This window comes from Arachis ipaensis, chromosome B03, assembly GCF_000816755.2.
Source record: "Arachis ipaensis cultivar K30076 chromosome B03, Araip1.1, whole genome shotgun sequence".
In the NCBI taxonomy this organism is placed as follows: Eukaryota; Viridiplantae; Streptophyta; class Magnoliopsida; order Fabales; family Fabaceae; genus Arachis; species Arachis ipaensis.
This window is the reverse complement of record NC_029787.2, coordinates 16066755-16076285: the sequence shown is the minus strand read 5'-3', so window position 1 is coordinate 16076285 and position 9531 is coordinate 16066755. Positions and strand designations below refer to the sequence as shown.

At 34.0% G+C, this 9531-nt stretch overlaps 2 protein-coding genes across 2 annotated transcripts; both read right to left on the bottom strand.

The window, feature by feature from the left end:
* On the bottom strand, positions 194–4424 carry LOC107630004 (putative phosphatidylglycerol/phosphatidylinositol transfer protein DDB_G0282179). The gene is made up of 4 exons (XM_016332995.2): positions 4187–4424; positions 3644–3745; positions 2583–2746; positions 194–563 (listed from the first exon to the last, which is right to left on the bottom strand). The coding sequence occupies exons 1-4, from the start codon at positions 4278–4280 to the stop codon at positions 456–458; spliced, it is 468 nt and encodes a 155-aa protein (XP_016188481.2). The 5' UTR covers positions 4281–4424; the 3' UTR covers positions 194–455.
* On the bottom strand, positions 6289–8841 carry LOC107630005 (dnaJ protein homolog). Its single transcript, XM_016332997.2, has 6 exons — positions 8465–8841; positions 7905–8073; positions 7658–7796; positions 7266–7542; positions 6972–7170; positions 6289–6868 (listed from the first exon to the last, which is right to left on the bottom strand). Exons 1-6 carry the CDS (start codon positions 8612–8614, stop codon positions 6549–6551), a joined length of 1254 nt encoding a protein of 417 aa, XP_016188483.1. The 5' UTR covers positions 8615–8841; the 3' UTR covers positions 6289–6548.

The following is a 9531-nucleotide window of genomic DNA, read 5'->3' as shown; positions in this document are numbered from 1 at the left end:
TTTTAAAGAATAAAAGATAAGTTTATCTTTTTTATTTTATTAAAGATTAATTTTATCAATATTCTAAAATATCAAGAACTAATTTGTCAATTATAGTTGTTTGAAACTAATTTATCTAAAGCAATTTGTTATGAACCAATATGAGCATTACTCTATTGATTTTCCTGTCTGAACTATGTTGTGGAAAGGGAAATCATACTTTCTGATCTAAAGATCACAGAAAGCAAACAAGTTTTGTCATTGACATTGATTCAAGTATGCACAACATACACATGTTTGGAGTTGGACATGATTGTTCTCTCAGAAGAACATTAAACAACACTGCCCCCACTACATCTTTCAATTTTTCCCACCTTTATTGCTAAGATATGAATCTTCAAAGCTATCGTGGTACATATTACAACACAAACATGACAACCATGCAGTAACAACCAGATGAGAGTGCAAAAGAGAATTTAGGCATCCGACACCATGGATCCAAATTGAATTTTGAAGCTAAACTTAATGCAAGTTAAGAGCTCATTTTTGTTATCCTTCAGTGTCATCTTCAGAGTGTAGGATCCCTGCAGAGAAACAAAAATTGCAGTGAAAACTAGGAAATGAACCCAGCAATTATTGGACTTAAATGTTCACCTCCACCGGGAATATTGTCATCAAATACAGGATCAACTAAAACGTGAATGCTAGTAGTTCTATGCCCAATCTCTGAGAAATATTTGCATGCTTTTATAACACAATTCATGTATGCTTTAGGAACATCTATAGCCATTCATTTCATATATAATATTTAAAGTTACATATATAAAACAAAAAATGAGTGGTTGGAAGCTGAAACTCCATTTCCCGTATAATACTCAAGTCGTCTCTCTATAAACAAGGGCATATAATGCTTCTGTGTTTGGGTAGGTGGATGTTTTGGGTTGATGTATCATGTATGAAAGGTTTCACACTTCAAATTTAAACCATTAGTGCTTATGCATATGTTAATTCGAATAACACTCCACATGAGTTACAATCTCATTGCTCAGCCATACTATTTCATCAAAAAGCATTTTTTTTCTCCACTTCATTAGAGAAATTACCGTATTCCAATAACTTAATAACTCCATGCAAGTATAACTACACATATAAATGGATACTGGAAAATGGGCTGTTCACCCAATTACAACAATAAAAAAAAGCTGAAAAGAAATTTGTAAAACTAATTAACTAACCGTAAGGAACCTGGGATTCATGCAGGAAGATTGCACTAAACACAGAAATTCCTCTGGAATTAACACTGAAATTGCAAGAACAATACAATGTGTATGGCACTTCAAAGGCCAATCCTCATCCTCATAATTCTGAGGCATACCCCATGATATCCCTCTCATTCCCTTATGTAGTTCCCTCTTCTTGTTAATACCAGAATACTGATTCCTCTCACTCACTTGCTAGTTAAGCAAGTTAGTTTCAAAACACCCAAGCGATTAGTTTAGAAATAAGTCCCTGGTTTATTGTTGACTAGGTTCCTGACACTAGCATTAAAGCAAAAAATACCAATCACAACAGACAAAAAATGGTTGTTTAACAAATTTCATTTTGTCACCAAGCTAGAATCATATCTGACTATCCCAAAGACTTCGTAAGATTGACCAAATAAAAGTTCGGTTCTGCTAGGGAACCAACTAGGAGTGAAGCCAACTCCAACCAACTAGTTGAAAAACAGGTTCGTTAAAAAAAGAAATAAAAACAAATCCTCACTACGCTAGTTTTTCGAATGTCAAAATAAAAAATAAAAGGGAGTTGGCTTAGTTGGTTTGTTATGTAGTTGGTCTCTTATAATGTATATTGTATACCACACTATTGTTGATATTCTAAAGAGAGAAAAATTTAATTACACTTTAATCTTGATTACGTTACATAGAAAACCAATTTTGCATTTACCAAGTCAAAAGGGAAGATTGAGTAGCATGCCAAGGACAAATTTGCAGTCGAATAATGAAAAGCTTATCACCCAAATCAAAGTCATATGAAGTAAGTTAATAATGCTAACTTAAATCTAAGTTTCAAGGCTCAAGCACAAAATGAGTGGGAAATCACAATGATTTTCAATGAATTTCCTATCATAGTATCAATTAACTTGCATCAAAGGTTGAAGTAAGCTTTATTTCATGATACTATGATAGGATCATACTTTTAGAATCTTTTAGCATTGGTAAGACATATGAGTGTGCATGAGACAAATCAAAACTAACCGGTGGAGTAAATGAAGGCAATGTCTGGGTGTGGAAAATCACAATTCAAAAGGGAAGAGTGAGTAGCATGCCAAGAACAAATTTGCGAATGTCGAATAATGAAAAGCTTATATTCAAATCAAAGTCAAATGAAATAATGGTAAAAAGAATCTAAGTTTCAATGCTCAAGCAGCAAATGAGTGGTAGATTACAATGATTTTTCAATGAATTTTCCATCATGGTATCAATTAAATTGCATCAAAGGTTGAAGTAAGCTTTATTCATGACATTATGATAGATCATACTTTTAGAATCTCGTAGCATTGGTAAGACATGTGAGTGTGAGTGAGACAAATCAAAACTAACCGGTGGAGTAAATGAAGGCAATGTCTGGGTGTGGGAAATCACGAAGTCTCCAGAAGCGACAGGGCAGGAGGATACTTCTTCACAAAAATCATGATTTTCAGTACGGACAGGTATCCCAAGATACGAAACTGCAATTACCAACTTCCCTCCAGAAATAGCTTGACCTGCATGAAAGATAGAAAAAAGTACACTCATAATTCAGCAAACTAATGCATGATACATTAACTTGATGAAGCAGCACCAATACAAATATTAAGAAACAAATAATGTACTCAGAATCCAGAACATAAATGGTAAATTGTATTAAGTCTTCAGATCTAGTATTTAAGGCATATTGTGTTCCTGAAAACAATAATAAAATGGGTGGAACTTGTAATGTACTCAGAATCCAGAACATAAATGGCAAATTGTATTAAATCTACAGATCTAGTATTTAAGGCATATCGTGTTCCTGAAAACAATAATAAAATGGGTTTAACGTGTAAGGGACTAGGGCTAGAAGTGAGTTAATCCAACTCATGAGTCACGAGCTATTTCTTGCTTGATAAACTAAGGTCATGAGCTTCATTGGCTGACTTTAAGCATTGAGTTTCATATTTGAGCGTTGGACTTATTTGCTAAATGAGTCGAGCTTGAGCTTTGCTATGTTCAACTCAGTAGCTTGTACCATATGTGAGGTGCATAATTATACTGAGAACAAGTTACCTACTTATAGGCAAAAGCTTAATCTATACTTGAGCAAGCTTAATCTCAATAACCTTCTATTTAGTTGTGCTTGAGGCTCATGGCTTGGCTCGGTAACAAATGAGCCAAATCATGAGTAAAGCCTAATATTATCAACCAAAGCTTGAGCTTCCAAGCATAGGCTCAACTCAGTTCATTTCCATCCCTATATGTGACCATTCTGGGTCAACCCCTGGAATGCACTGTAATTTGCAATTAATAATTAATCCAGTACCTATTAACTACATTAGAACTTCTAACATGCTTTTAAAGCATATGTTATGCGAATTGGAAAAGCGAGAATTAAACAAGAGAAAAGTGTGAAGAAGAGGGATTACCAGAAGAAGCTTTAATTTTAAAGGTAGCAGGTTTCCCACTAACAACAGGCTCTGGAGATATTTCAACTGCAGAAACCTTCACATCATAGTTTGCCTTCTTATCTGCACAGATTTTGAGTGTGAAAATAAACAAATAAATAAATAGGCAAAAAGAGCACAATCCAAAACCAAATCCGAATCAAGCATTGACCAAAGGTCAACAACAGTGAAGGATCACACTCGCACATGACCTCAAACACAAAAATCACGAAAATCCATTTACATCAAAATGAATGCAGCAGTTTACAACAAAAACTTAATCCCATAAGAAACAGTACGATTATAAAGAAAAAATATCCAACTTCAGAAATCCATTCGATAGGATCAAGTCAACTGTAACTTCCAGAACTGCAAGACTATTCAATTACATAACTAGATAGAAATAAGCAGAGGAAATAGTAAACTAAACAGTTACCTCGAAACTGATTGAGCCTTAGGAAAAAGAAAAAGAAGAGGATAGTGAAAAGAGAAAGGTGAGGGAGCAGCAGTAGAAGAAACGCATACCGCAGTAGTCAAATTCGACTTTGGCATGAGCGCGAAAGGATGAAAGAAGGAAGATGGACAAGCATAGAAGAATGTTGAGCTTTGGAAAATCCATGGGGTTTCCGTTTCTGAGGAAGCTCAAAGGAAAGGAAATAATAGAAAGATGTTGAATTAGGGGTGTGGACTGTGTAGGCCTACATTCTGCATTAATAATATATGGGACACAGCGTAACGTGGTAGGTGTCTTCGCCTCACCATTTGGATTCGAAGTTTTGACAAACCAAATGCAAATAAAGAGACAAAATGGAAATAAAAATTAAAAAAATATATTATTATAATAATAATAATAATAAGTACAAAATCTTTGACAACTAGGCCCAATTTTATCTTGTTGAATGTTGATGGCATTATATTCACGGTTCTTTTGGGCTTCCGTCTTTTCCTTTCTCTCCGTGGGTCTTCGGTCTTCACAATGGCCGAAAGCAATCCAACTACTCTGTTCCCATAATCTGTAAAGTTTAAACCGAAATTAGATGAGCGAAAGAAGAAAAAAAAAATAGTTACATAAGAGTATAAGACCAACTTTTGGTTATCAAATTAATGTCCCAAAAATAAAACTTTTGGTTGCCAAATGCCCTAATCAGTCTTTAATTTTTTATTTTATTAGATAAATTAATTTTTATATTTTAATAAAAATAGATAAATCAATATCTATTATTATTTAATAATAATTTTTTTAAAAATCTCTCTATAGACAATTTGTCTAATATAATAACAATTTGAACACTAATCTGATAATTAAATCTGATATAATAACAATTTAAATAATAATTTAATAATTAAAATTTATTATAAACTAAGATATCCTATTAAATTTTTAAATAAACTAAATTAGGAAATTACGCTTCCAACATATTTCATGAGTACAACTGAACAATCATCCTTGACATTTTCCTTTTTAGGGTACGTTACAATCATCCTCGAACATTTTTCCCTTTTACGGGCAAAGTACGTTAGTACTTACTCAATTTACTTTTACTGTTATTACAGAGACTCGAAGACATTCAATTTAGATCTATGAAGTACGAACACTTCACTGAGTTATCGTCATCTGACACATGTGTCTCCAGTATCCAATCGTGTTTTAATAAAAAATAAAAAAATTCTTTTCCAAACACGTTTGAATACACCTAAATACTATCACGTGTCAGCGTGTCAAATCTTATTCTTAACAAATATTCTTAAAATAAATTTAGATATAATATATATTATTATTTATTAAAACAAAAAATATTTTAAATACTTGATATAATTAAAATAAAATATTAAAAATAATTAAAAAATTAATTTAAATTTTAATATCAATAAAATATCAAAATATCATTACAATTTATTTAAAAAATGCTTTATATTTTATATGTATGCATATTCCCGTGTCATGTAACATTTAAAATTCGCGTGTTGGCGTGTGTCTCGTGTCGTGTCCTGTGTCCATATCAGTGTCCGTGCATCATAGATTTAGATTTAGTTTAATAAAACTTTTACTTTTCAAAAATAGTTTATAAAAATTAACTTTTACAAATTGTAACATTTATATTTGGTAAATGAGTAAATCAAATTAAAAATAACTTTTAATAAATACAAATAACATCAATTTTAAAATTTTAAAATACTATAATAAATATAAATATAAATATTAAATTTAAAAATTAATTAACATATGAAATAATATTAAATTTTTAAATTTTAAAAAATACAAACTAACTTTAAAAAATTCTATTTTAAAAAATTTTCAATCTTTTAAAAGCTGCAAAATGCTTTAAAAAATACTCTATCTTTTAAAAACTGCAAACAAAAATATATGATTTTTTTTATTTAACAAACGAAAAGTTTAAGAAGCAGAGCACATCCCTATTCCATACCCCGGCTACCAGCCTACACTCACATGACGCGATATACGTAAGTCTCGGAATCCCTCTGATTACACTCGCTTGAAATACTTCGGGAAAATTCAGACATTCAACTTTTCTTTCCTCCAGTTACTATCTACTAAGTGTACAAATCTCTCGAATTTATCAGATCAAGTAATTCACACACCAAAACAAGGTCATAAAAAAACTGTCTGGAAAAAATGAAAAATCACTCCATAAAGAATATTCAGTGAAGTCGTTGTTGTCAAGAATAGAAAGTATCCCTTAAGAAAAGGAAATTATCCCTTAATAATAATATAAGGCAATAAGTACACTGTTAAAAACTTCAGATCATTGATCAAACACTGTTTTATGCTTCTACTCCACACACTAAGGTCAACAACACTCATCATAGAATCCTTCATCATTATCATATCTGACTCTACCCTCTTTGCCACAGAACAGAACATTCTCTACTGCTGGGCGCACTGTACCCTCTGTGCACCACCAGGCATGTCATCATCTTCTTCATATGCCTCCTGCTGAGCTTGTGCCTTCCTCCTTGACTCTTCCTCCATGTTGACATCATGTAGTGTGGTCTCCTCACACTCATCAAGCTCCATGTCTGTTAACTGTGAAGAAGGCCTCGATGGCAGAACAGCTTCTAGAGCCTTAACCTGATCAGGGTTCAAAGACTCTGGGAATTCAACAGTGAAGTGGATGTAAAGCTTGCCCTTCATGAATGGCCTCTGGTATATTGGCATTCCCTCATCATTAATCGCTTTGAATGAGTCTGCAATTATATAACACACAACCCATGTTAGAAATCACAAACATAATCAAACACTGCAGAATTGAATGATAGGGGAACTAATGAACTATTTGCTATTGCATACCAGGCTTGACAACTTCACCAGGGTTTGATTTAATAAGGAGTTGCCTGCCATCCAAGTGTGTGAGCACAAATTGGAAGCCACATAGCGACTCAGTGAGGGACAAAGTGTGTTCTACAAAAAGGTCTTCTGCCTTCCTTTTGAACTTGGGGTGCTCCTTTTGCTGAAGGACAAATACAATATCCCCAGTGATAGTATCTGGCTGCAAAACACAAACAATTCCAACTCAGTCCGAATACTGCAGTTGATTATTAAGCTCAATATAGTAACACTTTAAGGTATTCCTCATCGGCTCACCGCTTCATCGGCTTCACCAGGGAATGTAATCTTCTGTCCGTTCTGCATACCCTTTTCAACATGGACCTCAAGAACCTTCTTCTCCTGCACAACCTTCTCTCCTTTGCACTGTGGGCAACGGTCCCTGTCACTGATGGTTTCGCCAGTACCCTTACATTCATTGCAAGGATGCTGCATTTGCTGAATCATAGAGGGACCAAGGTGCCTGATAGAAACCTTCATACCAGTTCCTTGGCAACCAGCGCACTTTGTAGAATTCCCAGACTTGGACCCTTTGCTGCAAAGTTCAATAACACAAACAACCACACAAACGTAAGAAACCAGTGTACATACAATCAATCACATCATAATAGAGTACCAATAACTTGAAATTTTGATATGATTATACTTACCCATTGCACTTTGAGCAAAGTACATTGCGAGAGAGCGAGAGCTTCTTAGATGTTCCGAGGTATAGGTCTTCAAGCGAGACCTTGAGAGGGTGAACCACATCTTCTCCCCTTCTCTGCCTCCTCCCTCTGCTACTACCACCTGTTCAAAGAAGCCATCAACAAATCTCTCAAAACCCAATCAAAATACAAAATTAACACAACCAATAAAAATTTCCCGAAACTGAAAAAACATCTGATTATAACATACCGCCGCCAAAGGGACTCCCACCAAAGAAAGACTGGAAGATATCAAATGGGTCGTGGCCGCCACCACCGCCACCCATTCCTTCTTTGAGAGCATCCTCACCATACTGATCATAAATCTCTCGCTTTTCAGGATCACTCAGAACCTCATAAGCCTGGGCAAGCTCTTTAAACTGCAACAAACCAATCCAAAATCCAAATTAACAAACGAGTAATGCTTTGTTTCGTTTACTTTTGCAATCTCAGTTCTATATATATATATATATATGCACGTCATAAATCAGCTCAATCCGAAGTCCAAACACATCCCTAAACATGAATTGCACAAGAAAGCACAATTTTTAACCTATCAAACCTCGAATCGGTTCTTTAAATAAACACAAATTAAAAAACCTGTCTACACAGTAACAACATATCTTGACTTTCAATTTTAAAAATTTTAACGCCAAATCAATTACAAAACCCGAAGAGTGATGTTTTAACAAATTCAACAAACAACATCTTCATCCAAATCATGATAACAAAAGACACAAATCAGTAATCAAAGAACAAGAAATCCGTTACCTTCTCGGGATCACCGCCTTTGTCAGGGTGATTCTTGATGGCGGCTTTCTTGTAAGCCTTCTTGAGATCATCCTGTGAAGCGTTCTTGGAGACTCCAAGGATCTCATAGTACCTGGTGTTATCGCTCTTCTTCGGCGCCCTCCCAAACATCCTGGTCCCTTATCGAAGAAGGTCAAAACTTCGAAACCCTAACTACTTCCGCCCAACTGAACAACAACAAGAAGAAGCGTTGTAGTCAGAGGGTTCTAGATCTCACGCGCACAACAACTAAAAGAAGCTAAGGTGAAAACCCTGGTTTTGGGCCTCGTATATATTTATGCACGGGTTAACACTGACCACGCGAAATACTTCAGTACTCAATTTCTTTTGGGGAGTTTAATTTTTCTTTTTATGGATTTTAGGGTTTGATGGATGGACGGTTAGGATGGAGTGCGGAATTGTACTTGGTGGGTCCCAGAGAAGAGTCTAGAATTTGTTGACGCGGGCCGTTGGATTTGTTTACCTTTGTTGAGAATTTGTTCTAGATCCTTCTCAGCAAGCTCTAGGAAAAGCTACCGAGTTCCATTTTGGCGAATTTCAATATACTTTTCATAAATATTAGGGCGAGAAAAAAAAAATTATATGGTTAACAATGGTAATCATTATTCTCGTCTTCAGAGAGTATATAAGAGTACACAAGAGTACACAAGAATAAGTCGTATTATTTTTTTGGAAAATAGTGATTTTTTTTTAATTTATAACTAAAAAAAATTTAGTTAAATATGATTTTTTTCTGTATACTCTGGAGACGATGTATTCCTATATAGTGTTGAAGAGATGATAATGACTTAAAAATTAGAATTTTTGAAAATTTGAGTGAAATTCGTTGAAGTGCGGTGAACTCTATAAAATTATAGAAATTTACAAAAAAGTTGGACGAACTCACTCTAACAAAAAAAATTGTATTTCTGAAATTAAGATTGAAATATTGACTTTGGAAAAATAATAATTTTTTTATTTTATTTTAAAAAAAATTCCTGTAACAATGAAATTTTACCTAATTTTTTCAATTTTAAAATAGTTTGATT

What these genes read in the sequence shown, in the direction of transcription:
- LOC107630005 (XM_016332997.2), bottom strand. Translation starts at nt 8,614, where the DNA reads ATGTTTGGGAGGGCGCCGAAGAAGAGCGATAACACCAGGTACTATGAG. An exon ending in TGGGAGTCCCTTTGGCGGCG is followed by an intron (nt 7,797 to 7,904) that starts GTATGTTATAAT and finishes TTCTTTGAACAG; the next exon opens with GTGGTAGTAGCAGAGGGAGG. An exon ending in CTTTGCTCAAAGTGCAATGG is followed by an intron (nt 7,543 to 7,657) that starts GTAAGTATAATC and finishes TGAACTTTGCAG; the next exon opens with CAAAGGGTCCAAGTCTGGGA.
- LOC107630004 (XM_016332995.2), bottom strand. Translation starts at nt 4,280, where the DNA reads ATGGATTTTCCAAAGCTCAACATTCTTCTATGCTTGTCCATCTTCCTT. An exon ending in TAAAATTAAAGCTTCTTCTG is followed by an intron (nt 2,747 to 3,643) that starts GTAATCCCTCTT and finishes TCTTTCATGCAG; the next exon opens with GTCAAGCTATTTCTGGAGGG. An exon ending in TGCCTTCATTTACTCCACCG is followed by an intron (nt 564 to 2,582) that starts GTTAGTTTTGAT and finishes GTTTCTCTGCAG; the next exon opens with GGATCCTACACTCTGAAGAT.